Genomic DNA, 27,896 nt, shown 5'->3' on the forward strand with positions numbered 1-27,896 from the left:
TTTAACAAATACTTCATTTCTAAGTGTTTTTTATAGTGTAAGTGTATATTATGATGTTTTGTTTACTAAAAGACTAAATTACATTTGTTTATATAGCATAATGTACACTAACATCTTCTTTACAATTTCTTGTACGATAAACGAAAACAATCGACTTGATTTGATTAAGCAAACTTTAGAAAAGGTAAAAGGTAGAGGTATATTCTGTATTCTGTAGCGTTTCTTGCTGTAAGAGAGGCATTCAGGAAAGTCTGACATAACTGGCCTTTTGTTCATGATAGAGAATCATTTCTACCTCTCACTCTCTATAATGTTATTAAACCTTATCTATCTGAAAGATACTCCACAATTAAAACTTTTTATTATAATTCAGACTTAAAGAGATTGAATCTACAATTCCACAAAGTAGTGTATTGAGCCCTCTGTTTTACACACTCTTCTCAGCAGATATACAAATTAATGAAACTACTTTAACTGCAGCTTTTGCAGAAGACACTTATGTCTTCGCTTCTCGTTAAAATCCATTCTCATACCTTGCAAGATGTTTTGAATTCAATATCTGATTGGTTCAAACGCTGGAGAATAAAAGTAAATGAAAACGAATATGTGTATGTTACATTTACTCTTAACGTTGGAAATTGATCACTCGTTTTCCTTAACAAAATTCAATTAAGTCAATACAATTATATCAAATATTTAATTAAGAACCCGCTTCGATAGGTGACTAACAAGGCGAACCCAAATTCGGAACACATTACTGCAACCCAATACACAATAATTTTCGAAAATGAATTGGCTTTCTGGAAAAAAATCCCATCTCACTTCTGAAAATAAATTGTCACTGTAAAACATTATTTTGAAACCTGTCTGGACAAATGGGATTCAACTGTGGAGCACTGAGAACTGTTGACCAAATCTGAAAATAATTGTTTCCAATCCAAAGTTCTAAGTACGATACTGCAAGCCCCATGATGCGTTGTAAATGTGGTATCCAAAAAGACACTGGAAAATCATATGTAGCAGAAGATTTCTCAAAGTTCAATTTGCGCTACCTAACACAGCTGCTATCAAAACCATCCTGATTCGAATTTACTGGACAAAAGTGAGCATGTTTATATACTTAGAAGGAAGATTTCCTTGATTTAAATTATTTGTAGCTCTACATTGTGATTAAGGTCTTTGGACGCTAATCGACTACTGTTTGTCTGATATATCATATTTACTTACTGTTTATATTTTGTTGAAGACAATAATGTTAAAAACCTTATCACATTATCAGGTTTACATATAGAAAACAGCTGTTATTTAGTTGTAACTGAACAATAACAAAGTTTGAGGTTAGCGTGGAGAAAAAACTAATATAGTTCGCCAGCTGATCTTCAGATCCCTGTTACAAGATAAAGAAAAATAATCACTTCATAGATAAACAAAACAGGTACAACAACTTAAGTTTGACAGGAACTGTTATGACATTATATGAGTGGTTTCCAAAAAAAAGTGGCCGAAAAAGATTTTTGTGTGCTATGTAAATGACATGAATGGTTCTTTTGGTACATGCCTAGAAGATTTACATACATAATCGACTGTTCCCATATAGACTGTTTATGCATTACATAATATACAGGGTGTAAAAAAAATCCCGCACGGATTTGATAGTTCCTGAACGCTTACAGTTAAAGTAATAAAACTTTGTACATCATTACTGCACATATAAATGTACTTTTTTGAATACCATATTTTTATCGTGTCAGAGGGATGGCCCGCAAGGAGTCAGAAGGAAATCTTAAACGAGAGCATAGGTCGAGTAGTGCATCAAATTAAATGTCTTTATTAGTAGAGTACAATGCCGCAAATCCGACCTCAAAGGTCACTCTTTAAAAAATTATGCTGGTATGAAGTTTGAAACATTTACAATGTAGGTCCTGTTGTAGATGGTTTAATATTCTTGCCTTGGCTCAAGTTGTAAAAGTTAAACTTAGTAAATGAATACTGGACTTATGAAATAGTTTTTAAGGTAGGTAGTGACTGTTCACATCCAATGACGGATGGTGTACAAGGAGTTCGGCAAAAAAATTGTACGTAAGCATAGCCCAAGATGTAATAACATTATTAGAATTCATATTTATAGGGATGGAATTGATATAAATATGAATAATTTGGAAGCCAAAGACAAGCTATGTAGAACCCTATATTTTATCCCTTTACCCTTTAATAATGTTAGTTATACTTATTTTAAAAACTGATTATATATACATATATATATACACATAATATATTTTATCATATATTACATATATACTATATTTTATATATAGTATCTAATTTATAAAGCCCCTTCTAAATGCACAAATAATTTTTATGTTTCTATTCCAATGTCATACTCTATAAATCCTGAGATACAATACCATCATTTAGCAGTATTTTCGGTCTTTTTGGGGGTTCTCTTCGTACCTCACGCGAAGCGATGTGTCAGCAAACGAACAAGTAGCAGTGCTGAACAGCGAGCACAGGGGCGCGTCAGCAACTGGTGTGAAACGTCAGCCTTTGTACCTCGTTATTGCTCAAAGACTGAGAAAGCGTTGCGTCGTTAACTGTGCAGTGGGAATACAATACGTCATCTTGCACTGTATGCGATAAGAGATTAGTAGTCTATTTCTGGATACACGTAAAAGATAAAAGTGTATTTTTATCTTTCGTGGAATTGTGTTTGCGAACCTTTACGAATTATGTTTTATTAAATGTAGAAGTTGCAACGTTCAGAAGTGCAAAGAATTTGCCTGATTCGTAAACAGATATTTTACATTTTATATTTCTATTGGTTAGTTAAAGTGTAAAATATGAATCAAAATCGAGCTGCTAAATGGAAAGCTACAAGTGGGCTACACCATAATTAAAACAATTTGTTTGGTAACAAATCTAGAACAATGACGTAACGTGAGGTTACTGTAACGTCGCAAGACAGAATGAAGTAAATGCAAAGTAAGTTGATTGAATGCAAATGACAAGTGCCACAGTACCAGCGTGTGGACAGTTGTGACTGAGTGGGGTGTGAGTTTGTGACAGACATGGTCGTGTTCAGCAAGTACAGGTACACGGTGGTAGATCACCTCCCCTGCACATCCATCCACCCCTGGACCACCAGCTGCAGCTACAACGCTCTAGTCACCACCCTCCAGGCCGTCTGGGGTAGCGCCAAGTTCTTCGTGTTTATATATCTGGTGAGTGACTCAGCTACAGTGTCGGTTCTTCCTTTAGGGGTGGGGGAATCAATATAATTTACAACAGCTACTCTTGAAATTCTGTTTTTTTTTTTTTATTATTATTTTTAGTGGAATACTATTAACTGTTTCTTATTTTGTGAAACAATCAGCTTATTTTGTGAGAAGTAGTCTCTTTTTAGTCTGAATGTACTCAGAAATTTGAATTTTACATTTGGTTACTTTATAAACGTCTGAGAATTCAGCTGAAAGATGAGTTTTCAGACGAGTCCACAAAAGAATGCAGAATTTGTGACTTCGAGCTATTTTACAATTGGAGAATTATGATTTATATAAGATTTTTCTTAAATCTCTCATGACTTTTTCTGACTTGGTTTGTTGTACAGTAAATGCTGTATATTGTGAAAAAAACTTAGCAGTTTATTTTACATATGCAAAATTTTATTCTTATCGTCAATTACAAAGAAAATTGTAAGAAAAAACTTATGTAGGAAAGAATAAACAGTATGTCTGAAAACGCTTCGTTTTCTGTCTCTCTATCCATATTTTTTTAGAAAATAGTTTTTTATTCATGGGTGTTTCAAGACAGGGTGTTTAAATTTGGTACTCATGTTATAAAGCTAGTCCCATTATAAATGTACAAAAATTAAAAAAAAAAAAAAATTATAACATAGAATGGCAGTGGTTCAAAATCTTTGATTTCATGAAAACTTTACTAGATTTCAAGATTTTACTAAATACATTACATTAAGCTAAATGTGCAACATTTTAATATAAAAACAGTAATATGAAGTTTATTAAAATCCATTATTTACCCAAAAATTACAGTTTTTTTAGTGTGTTCAATATTGCCTTTGCCCTATTGTATCGAATATAATGTTACAGGTACATAGCGTACAAATTTAGAACGTGTACAAAACTAATTAAATAGTGTTGTAACTTCTTTTATTTTTTAAAGACTTGCGATTTTGTTTCACTCCAGGATCAGTAAGATGACACTATAAAACTTAGTAATCCTGAAAATTCACGTGGCATCCGAGTCAGTACAAAAATATATGAATAAAATTAAATTCTACCTTATGATTTCTAGCGCAAGAACAATTAAATTAGTATTTTTCAGAAAGGTTTCAAGTTTTTGTACGTTTGTATACTTTATTTTTCTTTCTACAATTCAGTAGTTTTCAGTTATAGTGTTGTAATTTATGAGCAGGTTTTTTCAAGCACCTAATAGAAAAATTATGCATTAACGTAAACATTTACTTTTTCAATACCTACCAAATTCATTTTTGCAGTAGACATTATTGGAGCATTATATCTTGAACAAAATTCACAGTACATACATAATTTAAAAACCATTTTGAATTATTTTCAGATGTTTTTCTAGTAGTCGAAATAGGTCTCCTTATTACTGCATAATAACCTGAAAATGCTACGTATTTAACGTATGCTCACAAATTTAAGATGCTCTGGACATTTTAAATCACATTTTAAAGACTATTATCAATGGGTAGCTAATCGATGTAGCTACTTGACGTTGACCTTGAAAGGGCATCTTCCTTATCTGAAATTTCTGACACCAATCAGTACCTTAAGATAACTATCATAATGTAAGTATTGAAATTTGTAAGTATTATTGGTGTTAATTTTATTTTTTAGGCCTAATTTTCAATAATGATATCTATATATCCAAACAATTTATTGAACGTTACAGTTGAACGTTACAGAACCATACCGGATAACTCAACCACATTGCACTTTGATTAATTTAAAATGTGTCAGAGCCAATTTTGTATAAACATTGATTACATATGGAGTGCAATACTGTACTAAAATTCTCAGAGCTGACCTTGCTGTAACAGTTTCAGTGGCTGCTAAAGTACCGAAGCTTCAAGTACGATGTACTTGTCCAGCAAGCGAAAATCTTCATCAAGTCCTGTCTGTTTGGAGGCTTCTGCACCGGCTCTTCCGTTGCTGTCATGTGCTTCTTCAGGTCTGAAATTGAAATTACTGTTTCTACTAATATAAAACTCTGGATTTCTGTCATAAATGTTAAATTCTTGTTTTAAACTACTATGATCTAACCTAAAAAAATCCAAATACTTTAAAAATCAAGAAGTATCCAGAGATGGAAAGGAGATTCTAAATTTTCAACAAGCAAGTTCTCGTTGCGAGAAGTGTTCATTTGATGAGTTGGATGACTGAGAAGTCACCTACTAAACCCCTATTCTCAAATAAAGATTCCACTGTATAGCTCAACTTTATTTTCATAAAGAAAATAGTTGACGGATTCTTTAAAAATGTATTCTCACGTCAACAAAATAGTTCAGTTCTATTTTTCAATGCTCAACCTTGAATGTCAACCAGAGCCATACTCAGCTTTGGCGGGCCTCAGAAAAGATATTCGTCGGTCCCCCTCAGGCCACGTTACACCGCTTCACCCCCCCCCCCCCACCATCCACCGTTAACCCATTGACAACATCTAATTATTTTGTTAATTATAGTAAGATGTGCAGCTAAAAATAATCACGTAAAAATCTTATTAATCGGACCACTTTTAAGCAATGTTTAATTAAATTAATTTAGTGAATTCTAAAATTACTAATATATATTCTACTATAATTCTAAAATTAATTCTACTATATATATATATATATATATATATATATATATATATATATATATATATATAGTAATTAGTCTATTAGTTGTCTGAAATTATATTTAGATATTAATGATTATGAGAAAAAATTTTAAAAGATGTGCTTTTTTAATTTTACTTTTATTCTTAACTACAGTGTTCATGAAGGAGGACCAGAAGTTAAACAAAATTGCGAGCAATTATTATTTCAGATGTTGCAATTCTAGGTCAAATGAATTATATTTTGAGTTTGCTATTTTGCCCCCAGAAACAGTATAAATAGACCTATGTATAATTTTGTAATGAGGTTGGATTAAAAACTGTAACGTTCAATAAATTGTATGGATATATGGATATCATTATTGAAAATTAGGCCTAAAAAATAAAATTAACACCAATAATACTTACAAATTTCAATACTTACATTATGATAGTTGTCATCCATAAGTAAAGATGATACAAGATGCAGTAAAGTACATGTTCTTGCTTCCCAATATCATCATTGTTCGCTATATCATACTATTTCCTCGGTCCAGTGTAGAAATTATATCATTATTTATATACCTTATCAGTATTGTATCCTCATCAGCAAGAAATGGATTCGATGTCCCCACGACGATTTTGTCATAAAAATTTCATTTAGCGTCTCGTGTATTGCTTTCTGATTCCACTTGCTATGATCACGGCCTCAATTGGTTCCTTAAATTGTAGTCACGGAGCGAATGGTTTGTTGAATCAAGCTAATGCCCAGTCCCTCCGTTTTTGGTCCTTTCTGGTCTGTTTTTTCCTTTTTTTCTGGTCAGCTACTGTAAATATGCCGTCCCTCAATGCCTAAGGAGACCAAAATTAATACCTTACATGCATACATTCCCAATTTAGTTCACTAATTAAAATCCCGAATAAATTAATTTGTTTTCCTCGTTGCCATGATGTTGTAATAATAAGTTTTGTTACTTTTGTTATGCTTTCACTTTATAAATGTAAACAAATTGAAAATACTGATTGAATTAACTAAACATATTATTGGTCGTGCTGGCATAATCCAATGTTTACAGAGAACAGTTGATTACATTTAACTGGCTCTTTCAATGTATATTAAACAACTTAAGAGGCCAAGATGGAAGTTTTTCTGCTTTAGAGACCAGTGTGGTGTAGCCCGGAGGGATTTTTTTTAGATAAGAATATATTCCCAAGCCTACATTCATCATCCCAGGAACCATACACAAATTGAATTTGAATTTAAGTATTTTTATGTCCGGGTAAAATTTCAGTACACGGTTGAATAGTTCATGCGTGAAAACATAACAAACAAACAAAGGCACCTTCGCATTTAAAATACGATTAGGATTGAATATAATTCGTCTTTTGTATCGATATTTAAGTAATGATTCATCGAGTCAGATAATTTATTATACATCTTATAACATAAAATTTGTTAATCTTTAAAGATTTGGCAATCACTAACAAAGATTAGTATGTTTTGTAATAATTGAACAGTACATTAAACGTCTTTCCGTGATACGGTCCCATCATGACCTCTTCAAACATGAACATAGTCAAACTGAACAATATTAAACATAACTGAACAATTAATTTTGTGTATTACACATAACTGAACAATTAATTTTGTCTACTAAATATAAATTACATAGATATAAAACTGATGTATAAGCTGATATTATCGAGTTGAAGATAGATTTCCAGCAATTGAATAATAGTCACATTACAAATCTGTTGTTTATTATAACCCCGTTAATCAAATAACAGCTGAAGAGTTTCGAGTCTGCCGCTTTAGACTGTTTCCAAGTCAAAATTACCGTTTCCAGTAACGAAATGAATTGTTCGCTGTCATCACTTTTCCAAAATAACAGGAAGTTTATCGAAACACGTTGCGGGTACAACTGTTGCTGCGCGGCAAAACCGTTGTTTATCATGTTACGTTAAATAACGCCCATATTTAGTAGACTGATAATACAACTTTCTGCTGAATACAGAGCACCACCGAGTGTAAACAAACCGTTAGAACTTCAGCGCCAACATGTTTCCACGTCTTCTAGTGCTCAGTACTGCTTAAATTATACACGAATTACTCCTATTCATACAATTAAGGGTACATACAATGTTAATAAACAAGCAATATGAGCCTGTGAAAGGAAAAGTGGTCTAAGTCAAGTTACCATAGTTTTGAGCAATGAAAGGGTTTACTAAAAACAGTTGCACAAATCCAAATGTAAATATTATCTTAAACTTATATCATATTTTTATTCTATGATAACCATTTTATTTTTTGGGCAGTTTCTATTGTAATTTTTTTCTTATTATAGTTTTTATACTAATAAAATAAAAATATTAAGTATGACTTACACCACTTTTCCTTCAACAGTTACGGATGGTGATGAATAATAAAACGTTGTGGCCATGAAATAGTAAGTTTATTATTAAAACAATATTATTCAAAGTAACTAGTAAACATATTTAAAATATTACTATAAAATATTAAATTATTTAAAATCAGGTTACACATTCTTTGTAATTTTTAAAAAATTGAGGCTGTTTCTGATTCACTGTCGATAACTGGGACTTGCAGTCACTAGATTCATAAAAAACCCATGGTGGATTGGTGGTATGTACGGAAGAAGATCCATCATGTCTTTCTTCTTTGAAACAGTGACTTCACGAGGATTCGAATAAAGAGGTTCCATTAAAACATTGCCCAGAATTTCGATGTGTCGTCCTCTCTTGGCAGGTGTAATATCCAAAGCATCAAAAGGCATATCACCATTAAGAGTTTCTTTGTACAGGATTTTAAAGGATTCATCCTGTACATACCTTAACGATTGAATTTTGAGCCAAGATATGAGTTTACCCACAGCATTTTTCTTTTTTCTTGTGATTGATTTATCAAGAGTTTGAGTTGAAAGCATGTCTTTCTGTTGCATTTCCTTCACAAAGTAAGGTTTCTTGTGTTTGGATTTTGCAATAAACACTATACCAATCTTGAGGGGTATACATCACCTTTCCTTTGGAGGCTTTCTCTATAACCCCAAAATCACCATCGTTGAGAAAGTAAGAATGGCCACTCGTCATAAACTTATGATCGATAATCTTAATGTTATTATCTAATTGCTGTACAAAGTGCATCATAGCTAGAGCAACTTTAACATTGTGGTTCTGCCAACCGCAACAGTCACTAAACATGACAATATGGTTACAGTTTTCAGAGACTCTGTAACGTAAATGCTCAATCTCCTGAGAACCCCGTGAGGCTGTTACCTCGTTCCAAACATACATGTATCCATTTCCATCTGAAATCTGAAAAGTTTGTAAAAAAGACTTTTTACAAACTACTACATTAGCATTTGGCAACTGAAGATGATACTTCACAGATTTGCCTTTGTTTCCTCGAGAGCTATCTCTTATTCTATGTGTACCAGGCATGGTTACCTTGCAAAGCCCAGTTATATAAGCAAACTGAAGGAATCACAAGGAACAGTGGAATAAGTCAGACATACACTACTATTCCATCTAATGGATCAGCTGTTCTGTTTAACACAGTGTGGAACAGTGAAGCAAGTCAGACCTACACCACTATTCCTTACAACAAAACTAATATTCTGTTAAATACAATTTTTTCAAAGACCAATAAACAGTATAAAGAATGGAATTTTGACTTGCTTCACTATTCCATCAAATGTAATGACCCTTAAGGAGTTCATATCAGGTTAAAACTGAAAATAAAAAAAACTGACTTACACCACTTTTCCTTTCACAGGCTCATATATGAAAGTAATTTAACCTTTTACAAACGTCTAACATGTGATAAACATCTCATAATTCTTTACTCTAAGTAACATTTGTAGTCAATATTATCAGAAATGTATTCGTAAAAATGTTTTTCTCTGTTTTCATTTCAATCAAGTACGATTTAAAACATCAGCGCTGTAATATTAATCATGGATATATCAGTGGCGTAGCGAAGGGGGGGGTCCAGGGGGTCCGGAATTTTAAGACATATTAAAAAATAAAGCATGTAGCAGGAGAAAAAAGGACAGTGATCATTACTCTTGTCTACAAACATTAAATTGATTGAAGTGACCGTTGTTAAAAATATAATTGTCCTTTCGTTTAAATCATAAAGTATCAAACGATAATTTTGGGCTCGGCCTTTCGGATAGTGTAGTGTAATCACGGTATTTATATAGGGCGCGGTCACGTGACGTCGCAAAGTAACCTGGACCGTAACACGGCGAACAGTTTAAATTAGCGACCACTTCATTCAAATTCATATTGGGGACGTAAAATGACTGCTTAGAATTAAGTTACGACGTTGATTTTAGGTGTCATTAAACTGTAAAAGTGTATATAATTATCGAAAAAAATCATTTTCGGTCGGAAAATACACTTGAAAAACTCTACTGATTATAACTTCAACTAATTTGGACTTCAGTGATTGAAGTAAACGTGGTGTTTTCGATTGAGTTAGGACGACGATTTTTGTTATCTTTAAACTGTACACTGTACCTATATAATTATCGAGAAAGAAAATCACTTCCGGTCGGTAAATACCGAAGAAAAGCTCTCTACAGATTCAAGTTTTGACGATTTTGGATTTCATTGGTTGAGTGGTTGAGGTAAAAGTGGTACTTAGGATTATGTTAGGACGGTGATTTTAGGTATTAATTCAACGCCGACTAATACATATATAATTATCGAGAAAAAAAACAATTAAATCGCTTTAAATTAGCGACTTTTTTCCTATGGAGTCCCACAGGGATCTATACTTAGACCAGTCTTGTTCCTTGTGTACGTCAGCAGGCTGAACTCATCGCTCCTGAGAGGGAAAATGGTCTAGTATGCTGACGATACAACGCTCTGCATTAAAGCTCCAACAAAATATGAATTAGAAATCATTTCCTTTTTAGAATTCATGTATTCAGTTTTTTCTAAATTAAATCTGAGGACCAACAACTCCAAATCAAATGCACTAAATTTCTGTTTGCGGCAAAGAGAGATTGAGGATGGCGCTGCTGTGATGGCGGACGATGTCCTGATAGAGGAACTGATTCCACCAAGTTCCTCGGAATGTACCTTGAACGAAGTCTGACTTGGGACGATCACATTGAAAGTACCTGCTCAAAGGTTTCTCCAGGCATTTATGCTCTACGGTCAAAATTTTGCTCCCGGGATGAACTAAAAATGGCCTACTTCGGCCTTGTACACCCCCATCTAACGTACGAGTTGAGGCTATGGGACAGCTGTTCTAAATACAAATTTGAGCGAGTATTTAGAAGTCAAAAGAAAGTTGTCCGCATCATTTCAAAATTGAAATCCCGAAATTCATGCAGAGATGCCTTTAGGGAGCTTGGATTGCTAACTTTGCCCTGTCTCTACATCCTCGATGTTGCCCTGTACTGCCGATTTAAGTGCGAGTTGGTCCGGGGCAGGGACGTCCATCAATACGGGACAAAAGGCAGGGACAACCTTCGGTTACATCCGCACAGAACAGCCGCATTCAAACGTTTGCCATCTGAGGTTGGTGTTAAGCTTATCAACAAGCTCCCTGATGAAATGCAAAAATTTAAATGAACCAACAAAATTTAAAGCTCGATTGAGACACTTTTTGGTGTCGAGGGTGTTCTATTCAGTGCAAGAGTTTATGATGAGCCGCTGGGATGAAATTTGAAGTAATTGGATCATCCTCTATTTCTGGTGGTAAAATTTAGAAGATTTTAAAACGTATGGCTGAGTCTTAGGAATGAGTGTGGACTGTGTATGAACGGGTATGAATGGGGGCAATTTAAAATAGATATACATATTTCTAAATAATTTAATTTGACGATTGTATGCAATTTTTATAATTTATTGTTGACACAATAAAAAGTATTATAATATTATTATTATTATTATTATTACTTCCAGTCGGAAAATACCAAGGAAAAGCTCTACTGATTCAGATTTTGACGATTTTGGATTTCACTGGTTGAGTCGTTGAGATAAAAGTGGTACTTAGAATTATTTTAGAACATTGATTTTATGTATCAATTGAACGCCGACTATTACCTATATAATTATAGAAGAAAAATTGAAAAAATCACTTCCGGTCGGATAATACACCGGAAAAACTCTACTGATAAGAAGTTCCGATTACTTTGGATTTCACTGACTGAGGTGTTATTTCATTTTCCTTAGTATATTCCGATCGAAAGTGATTATTTTTTGTTTTTTTCTCGATAATTATATATTTATTAGTCGGCGCTTAATTAATCTCTAAAATCAATGTCCTAAAATAATTATAAGTACTACTTTTACCTCAACCAGTGAAATCCAAAATCGTCAAAACGAATCAGTACCGAGAGCTTTTCTTCGGTATTTACCGACCGGAAGTGATTTTTTTCTCGATAATTATATAGGTAGTCGAGTACAGTTTAATGATAACAAAATCGTCGTTCTAACTCAATAAAAAATACCACGTTTGCCTCAAGAACCGAAGTCCGAAGTAGTTGAAGTTCTAATCATTAGAGTTTTTCAGGTGTATTTTATTTCCGACCGAAAATGATTTTTTCCGATAATTATATACTCGTCTACAGTGTAATGATACAAAAAAATCTTCGTTATAACTCATTCATAAATACCTCAATCAGTGAAATCCAAAGTGGCCGAACTTCTAATTTTTTATTTTGTTTTTCCGGTGCATTTTCCGTTATTAGTTTGATCTGTACCCGAGCAACGCTCGAAAATTTCCCTCCTTTTCTAAAGAGTTTTCGGCCCTCAGTGGCCCAATGTCCCCAAAGGGGTATTTCATTTTTTCCACAGAATATAGTTGAGTCAATAAATTATACGCTTGAGTGAAGCTCTGTTTTTGGTTCCTTTTCTTTCTTATCCAGTGAATCCAACATCACTTTGGTGCGTTCTACTCAGCCAGAACTTCTTCGTAAAGTTTCTGTAGCTATACAAGAGAATTTGTGGTACTAGAGTTGCTGTGAGAGTTTAATTTGCCTATTACATCTTTCCACTTTCTATAAGGCGTAGTTACTAAAGCCCATATTTTTGGTATTTACCTTTTACCAGTGAACTCATTGGCAAATAACACACAAAACGTCCCCCGGATCCGCCGGTTTCGGAACCCCCCCCCCGAACGAAATTTCTGGCTACGCTACTGGGATATATCTTCTCAGTATTGGTCATCTATTATGTAATTTACTAGATTCAATAATAACACTCCATAACTACTTGCAATTTTAATAAGCCAAAATAAGATTTAAATCGATTTCTCATGAAAACCTTTTTTTATCCAAGGGTGCCTTCCTTTCCAAATAGAGAAATTGGCACTTAATTCGAAATTGAGGTAAAAAGGCATTTATAATACGATTTCTCTAGGAGGTTATTTTCTCAAATTTTTGTTGGGTGGACCCAGACTAAATCTTATCTCCCAAGGAAGACTCCCAGGAACCCTATCTCCCTTCTATTTTTATTGATAACAATTTTAATTTTTTATAAAGCAATATTGATAATTCACTTAATATTTTACCTGTTATAGCCACTGACTAATTCGGTTAGTATTTGACTTTACCAATTCATCTCCACACATATTATATGATTATTTAGTCATTGTTGTAAAAATAAAAACTTTGTGTTGGTTTAAAATATCTACTATTGGCTACCATTGGATATTGAAATAATATTCATATCATGATACATTTTGGACTCCCCCCCCCCACCTTGTGTCATTCTTAACCTCATAAAATGTAAGGCTATAGTTTAAAAATTAACTAATTGAAAACTAATTATATGACACACAATAATTTATTTAAAACATCAGTTGTTATTTTGTTTAACAACTAAAACCCCACCACAAAACCTCATCTCGGAATATTCTCACCAAAGTTCTGAACACGTGAATGTGATGGCAAACTTAGTTTCTGAGGCGAACACAGAAATTTATTTCAGGGGGAATATTTTACGGACTTACTATGTATACTAGAATAAAAGTAAGTAAACTATATTAAGAATATGTATATATTTGTCTGTTGACATATTTTTAGAACTTGTAGTGGTTTTAGTTGTATTTGACCAAAAAAATCAAATGGTAAAACATAGTCTTGAGGGAAATTGATCCCCATAACCCCCTAAGTATCCCCCCTGCTTAGTCTGTTATAGTCAAATTAAAAAAAATATTAATTAATTAATTTTTTAACATTTCAAAGTAAATAAACAGTCATGTTTTGCAAAAGACAGTGTTTTGGCTGTTAAAATGTAAAAATACTCAAACAAAAAAGGTAGCAGGCACCACACTACGTGTCATATAACAGCCTTCACCGATGTTTGCATGCAAAATTTCAAGTCCATAGCTCATTCCATTCTTAGGATGTCCTGTAGAAAGATAAACAACAATAAAGAATTTAAATTTGTACATCCCCTGGCAGACAAAACAGAAATTGTATCAATCTACTGAGTAATATGTTTCAATTGGTTGCCTATAAGGCCAATATCAAAATACTCGCTAACGCTCACCCAAATCCAATGGGGTGACATGGACCACCATTGAAATCAGTCATGCTTCTATAGAAATGAAGCTTCATACAAAATTTCACATTCATAGGTCAGTTTGTTTTTGAGATAGCATGTGGACTGAAATTACATTTATCCATCCCCTTGCATTATAGGCTTCGCTAATGCTCTTCCAATAAAGTAAATTGTCACCAACTTGTATTTTGATCATGACCCATTGAACTCTTTGGTGACTTTTCAAGGTGGTTGCTGGGAAGGTACACTGCTCTGACCCTAGGGCTGATCCCTGGGATAGTGGGAGGAGGTGGTATTTTCATTGAAGATCCTTCAAGGCGTGGATTGGACTTCACTCTGTTCATAGCTCTAGTAAGTTTTGTTTACTATGTTCAATTCAATCTTTAAATATTGTACAGACAATTAATGTTGTGCAACTATAATTGGTTCAGTCTTTACTTTTAGTTGCGTATTTTTTAAGGCACAAGCTTGAAGATTTTAAATCTTAGATATTTTGATCACCATTTTAACCTGTGAATTGAATATGAAAATATGTTGATTGTATGCTGAAGGATCGGAGTTCCACTTCTTTCATTCCTGAATTCTAACACTATCTGAATCCAGGTACGCATAGTCTGATAACTCTTGACAGCGGACGCTGTTGTAAAGAGGTCTTGCAGTTATTTTCATGCACAGACTTAGATTAATTTTGCTGTTTTGCACATAGCTAAGACCAGACTATAATACAGGTCAGAGTTCTGATTCTGTGAAGACCCATTCGACTCCTCCGCTTTAGTCAATGGGAATAAACGAGCACTGACCTCATAATTGCTAATATTTTATGTATTTTCTTTTGCATTTGAAGATAAATCAACGCCATTCTAGCTAGGGTACATTTTGTCTTTTCAAGAACAGTGTGTTTATTAAAATAGGTTATATTTACTTTTATCATGAGATTTTAAAGTGACATTCATACTTTGTAAATCTTTATAGACTAAAGTAGTTAGTTGTCCTCCTTTGTAGACTAATGATTATAGTCTCGGCTCTCTAACCGAGAGATCACATGTTCAAATCCCGGGGAGGTCCCAGTCATGTACTTTGGCAATAAAAACCAGTGAACATCGAAGCCAGCATAGCTAAGACGCTGAGGCTTAGTGAGAGAAAAAAAGTAGTTAGAAGCAGACAACTAATAACATAGGATTCGCGCACTTATAATCAATCAGCTGTGATAAATATGTGAGGAGTATACTGCCGACCAAATGGATAGTGTGATGTGGTGGGGGCAACACTCCAGCCTGTATAATAGTTTTGCCTTGACATAGCCCTAAACCTAATGTGCCATTGGTTCTATAATTTTATTGAGTTTACTGCTTTTATCTTGAAAAGTGATATATAACCTAGATGGATTCCGTTACTTTATTGTGAAACTGTAAAAAGCAATGTCTGAAAAACTAAATTCTCTCCATTGCGTCTTATCAGTTTCTGTCAAATTGATCAAAAAATAACAATGAATTCTAGGAAGTTACCCTTAGAGCTGGAAGCTGGAAGATTGACAAAATCACAATCTTCAGTTTCTGAAGTAACATACAAAAGAAATTCAGTATTAGTTAAATTATGTCACCATATAAGGGTATTAATCAGTCAACCCACAGGAATGGTGGTATATAATTTTACTTTACACATTAAAAACTACTTTTTCTCTGAAGAAATACAGAAAATTTGCCAGTCTATTATAGCCACAAAATAAATCCCTATGAAATTTGTATATCCTTAACGGAATATTGCAGGAATTTCTTTAAACACACAAACCAATTATTTAGTATAATTAGTATTTCCTGATACTCAATTTAAATTCCATCTCAAATATTTAAATATTGCTTCAAATTTTATTCAATTCTCTATAGATCTTTCAAGAGAATGACAAGTAAGATTGCACTGTAGAAGAACACTTTTGGTATCTAAAAATGTTATGCTTTATGCTACTTTCAGGAGCATACTTAGATATATATTAACCATACCCATGTTTCGTGCCTTCTAGGTAGCGGACTTGTACCTTAAGGTATTTGAAGAAGAAGGGCTGTTCTCCGTTAACAGGAATACAGAGTTCCTCATCTTTTCCAGTTGTAGCAGTCTGCTTCTTTACGGTTTAAGAACAATAAAGGGCTCTTACTCAATTTTATGGTTTGTATAATACTGTATACTTTTAAATCTGGTAAATTCTTTGTTTATACATTGATAATCATTAAGTATTTATGGTTAATACAACAAGGCATAAAGTACAAAAATTGTGTTAAATTATGTAAATAAATAAATCTTTATTGTCATAAACGTTTCATAATAATATGGCCTTGGAATTTCAGTTATATAATTTAAGTTATTAGTATGTCTCAATTAAAGTCTATATAGATTTTTATTAATAGGACTATTTCCACTTTTAGAGTAAAAAACCTTTTTGTTTTCTACCAATTAAATAAGTTTTAACCAACTATGAATAACTCCTCTCATGTCACATTTAAATAGTTTTCTATATAATACTGTGGTCAACAGTATCAAGAGCTTTTTTTCATGTCTAGAAAAAGCCCACTAACACAATTACGTTCATTTATACAATGATAAATTTTGTCATAAAATTTAATAATGCATGTATTAAGACCAGATCTGAAACCAAATTTATTTATTAGATTTATAAATTTTGTTAGCTTTTGCTTCATTACCTTTTCAAAAACCTTAGGGAAGTGATACTGGACGATAATTACTAGTTAAAAATTTTGATCCACTCTTAAAAATAGGTTAAACAACAGCATTTTTATGTTTCGTTGGAAATACACCTCCTTGTAAACTTAAATTAATAACAAATAATAATACAGCTGTAATTGTAGATACTTCTTTCAATAAGCTACTACTTATTCCATCTATACCAGGTGCTGTGTTATTTTTAAGAGAATTTATAACTGCTAAAAGTTCAACTGGGTCAATAAAAATAGAGTTACGTTCGTGTTTGTCTATAAAACAGTTTTTTAAATTCAAGGTTTTGAAACTTTCACTTACAGCTGTATTCAGCTCCAGATTATTGAATATGTTCAAATAATATTCATTAAGTTTATTTGCTACAATCATGGGAAGAATTGATTCAATGCGAATTTTGAGTTTTGCTCCATTTTACCTTCTGTTTAGCACAGTGTCTGAAATGTGACATTGTTACAGACCTGACTTCTAAAATCTGGAATCCATGTCTGAAGACACACAAAAAAAGTCAGAGACTAAGTCAGTACCGAATGGGTGCAAAATGCAATTGCTCCGCCGTGCTTTGAGATCGTGTCTAAAAAATCGTAGTGCACGCAATTGTTCACCTGGTGAGACAATTAGAACACCTCTTCATACGGATTAAACTGGGTGGCTACTGGACCAAACAGACCTCTTGTGATTATGTGTCTCTGAGTCAAAGCAAAGCAAAGAGTTCATTTTCAATTTCTTGATCACCGATTTTTTGTATCTTACCAAACGTAGAATCCAGATTCCAGGAGTCAGCTCTGTCACAGTGTCAGATTTCAGATGCTGCACTAACCAGAAGATGAAATTGAGTTAGAGTCAACATTTGTACTGTACATATGAACATTGTATATAATGGAATCATTGTAGACTGAGGTATATTGTACTTACAACCATGGTTTGGTAGCTAAATTTTGACTGTGTGGAACACCACTTATCAGATGATGTGTAATGCTCAATTCAAAAGAAGTTGTAATGAAGATGTTTCCAAAAACGTCCAATGTGAGCATCCAATGCTCATCCCTCCAGTCTTCCAAATGTCTGAATTAAAATATATCCAAGACATCTAAAATTGTATATTTATGAACATATTGTAATGAGACAGGAAAAATTGTGTTATACTATTACGATAGAACATATATGTAATTATGCGCCCCAAACATGTGTCGAGCTATCTTTGAAGTATTTGTGTATGCTATTTTGGATGTGCTACATATAGTACATTTGTTACCAACAGATACTGGAGTACTCTGCGGTATGTGTGTGTGTGCCAACATTAGACACTCCACTGCTTGATAAGTGTGGTATTTTCTTCCATATTTTTTGTACGTAACATATTGATCTCACTTTTTGCTGACAGGCCATTCACACCTCACAGACTTCCTGAAGATCCCGAGATGAGGTTACGTTGTCCTCACAAGGAGTCCTGCCTCAACGACATAACGAGGGTAAGTGATTGTAAATAATTTTAAACAACTGAATTTGTATTTAGCTAACAATGAACAATTGTTTTATGTTAGCTCTTAATATCACAATTCAGTGGTTTCAGGTAGAATTCCTTAACTATAACTTTTCTATGAACTTGTTGTATTACTATAATTTATTGGTGGATGCTCAATAGAATAAATTTATTAAACCTTATAAGGCTACAATGTTGTGTGTGTTTCCTATTGTACAGTGGTTTTTGTAAGACATATCAGTAAATTGATGTACATTTTTGTTTAGTCCAATGAATTACATTTTATGCTTTCCTCATTAAGGACTGATAACATAGTCGGGACAAGATGGAATTTTCCATAGAAGTATAAAAAATCGTCATTAAATTTAATGTGGAGTAACATAATAATCAAAGTATAGTATAGAGGGACCAACTTTAGATTGGAAATTAATCTACAATAAACAGTGCCAAAACATGGCACAAACTGTCTCCCTACATCAATCTATCATATCTTTATTCAGTTAATACATTTTGCACAATGAATAGTGTCACACTGTATTAAAAATCCTTAAAACTAATATAAGCTAAGTGATCTAAGTTTCCTTAATGCTGGTCAGCTCATGAAATTCTTTAAATGAATAGTGGTCCGTCAGGATGCCTTTTAACGTGTATAGAAGTTTCTTGTAGTCATCTATATATTTAATAAAATGTTGACTTTGATTATAAAACGTTATCCTCGCATAAAGATTTGTCTTTTTTTAATAATTTTAGGTTGTGATGTAATAAAAATAAATTATTTTTGTTTCTAGTATCAAATAAAAGATTTTAACTGTGCAGCAGGAATTTGCTAATATTGTTTCTGATATTCATAATAGATTCCAAAATATAAAAATTAATAAATATGTTTAATAAAAAATGAATAATAAACTGTTAATATTTTTAAATCAGTGAATAAATGGTTTACAGTGCCATCATAGTTTAAATTAAGCATTGTTTTAATGGCCTTTTTTGTACAATTAAAATTTTGTCCAGAGTTTTAAAAGTAGTTCCTCCATATTCCAGATGTAATACAACACTGTATAAATGCATGAAAGATAATTTTAAGAATAGAAGCACTACACAGAATTTGCATTCTCCCACTAACAAAGATTTCAGCCTTTTTTAATTTATCACATGTTCAATGCGATCATTCCAAAAGTTTGTTATCCACACAGGGTGTCACAAATTTTTGTCAATGATAGTACTTATGATTCCACACAAAAAATGTGATATAAACATAGGTCAAGAAATGTGTTGTTTGGCCGCTAGCAGCCATGCTGTATTTTTTATACAAGAATTATTATCTCTAGAACTAGTAAAGCTACAGATACCAAACTTTGCACATAAGTTATGAATAATAAAAGGTACTCTAAAATTAATTGTGTAATATTTACAAAATTACACATGTGAAAGTGTTTAAACTCAAACGACAAAAAACCAGTATAGTATAGTTATAAAAGCTTTATAACATACAATTTTGCAATTTTATAACAATTCCAACTGTACTTTTTTAACAAAATCTGTGTAAACATTGTTTTATGACAGCTCAACTATTATGATAATTAATTTGTTTATAATTATAGTTTTGAAATCATAGTGTAAGCTTGATAATACGAATGATTCTTATTTCAACCTTTTCAACATCCACTGTTGAACACAGAGTAAGAAAATATCCAGTCAAAAAAATGTTAAGTAGTAAAAATACTTTTAATAGACATATACTTTTGACTTTATGACTTTGCAAATATTAAGTATGCAGTGCTTGGTCAGTACTGTAATTCAGATATTAAATACAAAGTTACTATCTAATTTTTACTGTAAATTATCTTAGTTTTCCTTTGACAGAAGTAGACTTTCCAGATCTGCTTATGTACATATCTTCTTGAGTTGCAAAGCAAACTCAATTGTGGCACCAGAAATATCCTGAAGTAAATTACTATGGCCAAAAGTAGATGTTTTATAACTGAAGTAGGCTTCTCAGACCTGTGTATGTATATATATATTTTCCTAATACTTGGGGAAATGAGGCAAAATCAACTATGGCACAAAAATACTGAGACCGGAGTAAATTATAATGGCCAAAAGGTGCCCATAGTGCCCTTGTTTTCATTATGATGATATGAACGAAGCCACAAGTAACTAGTACCGTACGTATTATTCTTGACTTTGACAGGTAATTAAAAACACATTTACCAACTGCTGATTAAGCTAAAAAGGAAGTTTTCAAGAAGAGTGGGGCATTGCCCAGAGGAGTTTTCAAAATAGGAATAGACCCATATGTTAACCAGGGTCTATGTGAATGTCCATATAAAATTTCAGTACAATAAAGTAAAACACACAAAGAGGCAACATCAGATTTTTATATAACAGTGTAGATATATTAGAATAAAATAAAATTTAAATTTGACCTTTGTTATTGCTTCTTAAATTCTCAATATTTACCATATTGTAGCATATAAATAAGCAATAAAGCCACTGCATGTATACTGTGAAATTTTATTTAAGTAATTTGTTATTCAAGTTGTTAAAATTGCTGATATTGTTTCAGACTGGAGGAACATATTTTTGTTTTGGGCTTCTTTTGCAATCCCTGAAAGTGACTGTGTTTAACTTCAAGCTCCTTGCCAAACCAACTTTATTCTTAAAGAACTTCTTTCAGTTCAATAATCTACGATTGCCATTATTTGCTGGACTCTATGTGACTTTACTCAAGGTAAGTTGTGGTTACCATCACTTGGAATTATAGGTTATATGGAGTTTTTGAGTTTCGATGACTTTATTGTCAACAGGCCTTGCATGAAGTACACACAACATACAACTCATTTGGTTGTCTTTTTATATGAAGTAGGGGGAGAGTTTTATCAAAGCATATGCTCCTGAGTCCATTCCTTGTTTTAGTCTTGGGCTTAATTATTATTAGCCCTCTTTCACTTATTCTTCATCATTATATGTTTTTCAGTATTTCATAACAACCATCTCTCCTTCTCACCTCACTATGCCAAGGATTATAATTTTAAAATGCTTGATTGTACAATTAACAAAAAACTGCTTACAATTTTTTACTTTACATGTAATTTACTATCTATGCTTGTCTTTGTAAATTGGCTGCTGCCGTTGGAAAATAAAATAAAAAAAATAAAATAAATTTAATTTAATATTCCATAGTTGTTGATTGAACAGAAGAAAAATATTAGTTGACATTTTGAATGTTGTGGTTCTAGAGCATCAGCTGTTTACTGGTGAAATGCCGAGGGAAGGACGAGGCCTGGCATGTCCTGCCTGCCGGTGCCGTGGCTTCTCTCTGCTACCTCATTCACCCCAACCTCTCCTTAGCTCTGATCGCATTCAGCAATCTTTCCCAGGTATAGTACAATCAGTCCTTAGCCATAGACTAATGGTATCTCAGCACTTACCACATCAGGTCGGCTTCCATTTAATTAACAAGTTCTCTGAAAGTGCAAAAATGCAAACAATCAAAACCAATTTAAAACTTATCTGAAATGCCTATTAGTTTCAAAAGCATTTTATTCGCTAGCGGAGTTCATGATGAGTTTCTGGGACAAGAACGTAGCCAGGAAAAAATGTTGGGGGTCAAAGAATCTTTCAGCAGTACATGTCAGTGGTACTGAATTATTTAAAATAATAATACTTGGACTCCCTCCTGCTGGGATATCTAATATTACAAAAATTCAAAAGCTGGATCCAAATACAGTGTGAATGAGTGAAATATAAGTCTGACTGTATCTGAATGTGTAGGTTATTTAGTGTTTGAATATCCATAAATTGACAACTGCTATAAATTTGACAATGTGATATATTGTCAAAAATCAACAAAGGATTATTATTATTATTATTATTATTACAAGTCATCATGTGATTAATGTACCTTTAATCAGTCTATGATCATCTAGTTCTTGTAAGATATATGAAGTACATTACTAATTTTGCAATAAACATAAAAAGCACATTTTGGTATGCGCACTGAAATGAATTAAGTGATAATAATGTTAATCAACAATACTATATTTGACGAACAGTATAACAATTGTCATCAAATAATTAAATTTTGTGACAAAGCCAATTTAATGCTATTCTATCAACAGATCGTGTGCAGACAGTATAGAAAGAGGCTGAAGTTGCCGGAATGGCCTTGGGAGGAGATTTTGTTCATGCTGTGTATGGGGTTGATGTACCACACCAGGGCGTCCCACCCCCAGTGCTTCCCTCGTTACATGTACAACCTCATGGATGCTGCCACTAATTACAGGTCTGTTACACCCACATTCTATAAGTACGTATATAATACATAAACAGCATATTTACGGGCTGGACCACTCCTCCAAACTAACAACATTAATAAAATATTCTGACAAGAGTTTAATACAACTTATAATTCAGTTAATTTATTACATTTAACTTTACCTTTCATTACATTTTAGTTTCAAGGATTAAAATAAATTTTTTATATCCGTAAATTTGCATTATTTGCTTCCACCTGATCATAAAGAAGCTCTTCTCGGTTAAAGAAATCCTTTTCAGTTAAAGAACCTCTTCTTGGATAAAGAAGCGATTCTTGGTTCACTTGTGCTCACATGTGTAATTGTATTTGGAAGTTAAACAGATTAGTTGGATTCTTAATTAAACTATTAGGTTAAACCCTTTTTTCTTTTTTAGTAACTATGTTTATAAATATCATATAAATCTACTGTATATAAACAAAATTGGACATCAGTTTAAATGTGACTTTAATCATTGTCTCATTAGTTGGCATAGATGTATCCGGGGAGGGTTTGGGGGTTGTACCTCCACATATTGATTGATATAAACATTCAAAATATATTTTAACTTATGTTAAACTGAAGGTATACTCGTAGTCAAACCTTATATCATAGATCAGTTTTGTTTTTATTTGTTTTGATATTTCAACAATAACAGGTGACATAGTAAAATACAATATTTGTGCTTAGTAATTTTTCAGAATGACGAGTCCATCTGCGACCTGTAGGGGTTGAAAATTATAATAAATTCACTGTCACTTCCCATATGTCTGTCCAAAGAGACAGCAAGCAACAAGTAATGGTCATGAACGCCTACTGGTTATCTCTTTGAACGGCTGATATTTAATAGTCAACATAGTTCTCACTACTTCATTGTGGCGCTAGTCAAGTATTAGTGACTTTTGTTAATAATTAATACTGATAGAGATAGTAACAATTAAGAAAAGTTTAAAACCTCCAGTTTGCTGATTTTAATATTTTAAAATATTTTATTTCTTAAAATTGATTAGATTTCGTTCACTGTTACTGTTCCACTTCTCCAGTACTGTTTCAACAAAAATTGTTAAATACATACACTAAATTAGATACTTATCAAAACGTGTTTTATAGTTGACCTACATATAAAATAAAACAATGGACTTTCAACCCTTTGGCGTTGAACTTCTGGTACAGTATATCAGAAGTTATACAATAACCATTTAATTTATCTTATAATATATTTTAATCAAATGTTCACAAAAACGGTAAGTCCACAACCAAAGGAAAATATACTGTGATCTTTTAAATAATATTTGCAATAAGTAATAATTCCACGAATAAAATATAAATAAATAATAATAAAAAATATTATTAGAAAGAAAATGTTAAGTACTATAACAAACTCGAGAACTTCATGTAAAAGTAAAATATGTTTCCCCACCAGATGATTTACTAATTTTGAAGAGTGAGTCGGGGCAAAACCTCTGAAATATTGAAGATTTAATGTTGCATTTTAATGTAAAACCAATCGTAAAATAAATAACATTTATTAAAAATAATGTCATCTTCTTGTTTGTGAGTAAAGCGTTCAAAATACAAATCTGTTGCACTAACGATCATCACCCAACAGAATAATGCCGATAGTGAATGGGGGGAGGCAGTATCACGAGAAGAGCTGCCCAGAATTGACTGACAATTGGGCCTTGGTTGCCTCGCCACCTAACTAAAGTAGCCATTTCTTGCTTTTTTTGAAAACCGATAAGGATGATGATTTAAAAAACATTAAGTCTTATATCTCTTTACTTTGAATTTAAATTCCTTTATGATAAATGCGAATGAAAAAAGGGTTTGTTATTGATTAAGTTTTGTCTGTTTTTACTGAAGTAATCCGCACATGTAGTGCAAACCGTGTATTATGATGATAAGCAATTTTTTTTAATTAATTGTATCAAAATGTATGTAGATGTGGACTAAGAGTTTCGACCTTTAAGATAGATTTTCGAATAATAAATAACGGTTGGAAAGTAATTTTATAGGAAGCTCTATGTAGAGCTTCCTATAAAATTACTTTCCAATGACCCTTAAATTTAAAATTGACTAAACATGCTTGGTAAACTAATTTTATTTCTTTACGGTGCATTCATTTTAACAGCATTGTCACTACAGTACCAGTGGAATATTTTCCTTTAATTTGTCACCGTACCATAACTATTCCAGTGATAGAGTATCATGACAAGGCAGTTCCAATTGCAATGACCTACCTCTACTAACTACCCGTAAGATATCTTGAGAAAGATTTAATTGTGTAGATTTTAAATTTTACAAGACTCCCATGAAATTTAATTTCTACACAGTGTGTCAAATTACGACATTTGAATATTCGCGGGGAATTGGCAGACTGTGACGTCAGTGAATCGGCAGACTGTGACGTCAGTGAATCACATGTTGTCGGAATTGAGATTTATTTAATTAATAACGGAGAAATATATTAAACTTTATACGGGAACAAATTTAATTAATTAAAATGAGTTATACATAACCAAAATTCGTGTTTTACAAAAGTACTAAATAAAATCACGCAGAAAAGCCAATTGTGGGATAAAATGACTTGCGTATTGATGACGTCAGAAAGCACATGTTGCTAAAAATTTAAATAAAAAAGCTTTAGAAAAATAATAAAAGAAAATAGAAAGACTTAAATTGATCAATTATAGTGAACGTGATAAATTTCGACAATTATAAGAAAAGAATCAAATTATATTCAATCGTGAAGACGCTGATTTGAACGGGAGAGGGGATGAACATTGTGTGAACCGGTATGCGTAGTTTTATACAGAGAACCCTTCTTATCTGTCTGGACTTGAAGCAGTAAGGATGTCTACTCGTATAGATGAAATTTGAAACTGTACAATAGTGCATTGAAGTTGTAATTAGCGATGGGACGTTGTGTTAGTGAACAAAAATCAAAGCAAAGTGAGTAGAATTAGACAGTATAATATAAAATAAATTGACATCAAAGTCATTTGCTTTGTCTTTCATTGAGTATCCCATCTACAAAGAAATGTGGTAAGTAAGATAATAAGCTTTAAATTAAAGATAATAAGCTTTAAATTAAAGAATATTACTTTCAAAACTTATTTGATTCAAAGTGATTGATAAGAACAGTGAATATTTTGTGAACTTTATTATGATATAAACAATCATATTGATCAGAACTTTCAATAGAGTAATATTAAGTTTGAACCATTATTCAACCTACTTAAAAAACCTGAGATAATATAGACCCAGTGCTAGTGATATATATAACGTGTAGCCTACTTTCATTATTACAAACTACACTTTCAACAACACCACAGACATTGAAGTTTGATCGTTATTTAAATATCAACTTGGAATAATATGAGTTAGCCAACACGAAGCAAGTCGCATAACCAATGAGGGGCAGCACACTTTGAATACCGATTGTGAGAAAATTCGCACAGCCAACTTGGGACCTGGAACGTAGCAGAATTTCACACAAACGTGAGGACCGTAGCAACAGACAAGAATGAGATCCATAATGATGCATATCCATCCATGGGTTTTGGCTGAGCGTCATTGAAGCCTATCACTCGATAGACAGGTACAATTTTTTTACTGCTGGGGATGTTAAATTTTACTGTCTGTCCACAGAGCATGTCAAGTATGAAATGAGCTATAGACTTTAAATTTTAAATCCAGCATCAGCGAAGCCTTTTACACGACACATTGTATGGCGTACCTCTTACGTTGTTAAAGTTATAGATACTGAAAAACTTAAATCCTTCAGTACTAACTAATCTTATTTTATATAAAACTAGCAGTTTCCCGCGGCTTCGCACGCAATTTCCCGTTGAAAACAGTACACTATATTCACTTATTCTTTTTCTATCACATTCTAAACATTGCTGAGATAATTGACAGTCGTTCCTTTGTGAGCCTCTTGGGCGCATTATAAAGGTATGTATCATATTCCTGCCTCTATCTTTCGTGGTTTTTGCTAGGTGTTGATAAAGTTATTCAGAACAGTTACTGTATATGGATGAATCTCGGTAAACTAATTAGGTTATAAAGAATCACATTCGGTCTGTTAAAATTAATTTTCTGTCTAAGATATTTCCAGTATTATTTTAGGAGTGTGCCTTCAATAAAATGTATCAAAGAAACCAAGTTTCGATCATAAAGTGTCTTCTTTCGGCTCTTTTCATTTACCTTCGATCTTATGTGCAAACATTCACGGATTTGTATAATGAGTTTTTTTTCATAATAGCTTTTAATAGTATTTTCTTTGAATTTAATAGTTTATTGATCATTGATGCAATCTGAATTTAAAAACACTACTGATCAAGCACTTTACAATAAAAATGTTTTAAATTTTAAATGTAAACAAATGTTTCTGCCTCTTTGATGAACTTCAGCTGAAAGTATTATCAGCTGTTAAGTATCGGTTCGCTTTGTATTACATGTCGTAGCGCAGTCTGTCGGATCCAATATAAAACACACCAACATCAACAACAATTTATAATTAAAAAATTAATGAAATAAACTATTAAAATTGGACCAAATACCTCTCTAAAAGTATGCCTATGTTACTTCCAGGAACGTGTAGAATCACTGTACAAAATTTCACGATGTTTCGTGCATTGGTTCCAGAGTTATAACGGAACATACAAACAAACATTCGCATTTATATAAAAAAAATATAGATTATATTCTCCATTAAGCATAAATATACTATTTTATCAAATAAAATATCTGTAACTCATTTATCTGTTTCAGAACTCAAGTTATCTACGGACTGGTAGAAAAGCACCTTCTTCTAAGGTATTAATTTACGACCAGCTACATGCCGTTACAAATTTGGGACAAGTTTCGTGCTCAAAGTTCTTTAAGAGGACTGTGAAAGCCTCCTGCATCCAATTTTGACCTTTGATGCCTATTTTTGTAAATTTTGTTAATAAAGTGCTATACAGATTTTTTATCACTCCAATTTATTTCTTCAATATGTTTCTGATGGT

At 32.6% G+C, this 27,896-nt stretch overlaps 1 protein-coding gene across 1 annotated transcript; it reads left to right on the plus strand.

Annotated features, from left to right (window-relative positions):
• The first annotated feature begins 3,007 nt into the window (after positions 1 to 3,007).
• Positions 3,008 to 27,859, plus strand: LOC124362049. Its single transcript, XM_046816205.1, has 9 exons — positions 3,008 to 3,218; positions 5,078 to 5,208; positions 14,607 to 14,730; positions 16,397 to 16,539; positions 18,488 to 18,575; positions 21,153 to 21,317; positions 21,826 to 21,966; positions 22,708 to 22,871; positions 27,658 to 27,859. Exons 1-9 carry the CDS (start codon positions 3,066 to 3,068, stop codon positions 27,707 to 27,709), a joined length of 1,161 nt encoding a protein of 386 aa, XP_046672161.1. The 5' UTR covers positions 3,008 to 3,065; the 3' UTR covers positions 27,710 to 27,859.
• The last annotated feature ends 37 nt before the right edge of the window (positions 27,860 to 27,896 follow it).

This window comes from Homalodisca vitripennis, chromosome 5 (assembly GCF_021130785.1).
Source record: "Homalodisca vitripennis isolate AUS2020 chromosome 5, UT_GWSS_2.1, whole genome shotgun sequence".
In the NCBI taxonomy this organism is placed as follows: domain Eukaryota; kingdom Metazoa; phylum Arthropoda; class Insecta; order Hemiptera; family Cicadellidae; genus Homalodisca; species Homalodisca vitripennis.

Coding starts and splice junctions, on each gene's coding strand:
- LOC124362049 (XM_046816205.1), top strand. CDS start 3,066: ATGGTCGTGTTCAGCAAGTACAGGTACACGGTGGTAGATCACCTCCCC. Junction 21,318..21,825: donor TCTATGTGACTTTACTCAAG/GTAAGTTGTGGT, acceptor TTGTGGTTCTAG/AGCATCAGCTGTTTACTGGT. Junction 21,967..22,707: donor CATTCAGCAATCTTTCCCAG/GTATAGTACAAT, acceptor TTCTATCAACAG/ATCGTGTGCAGACAGTATAG.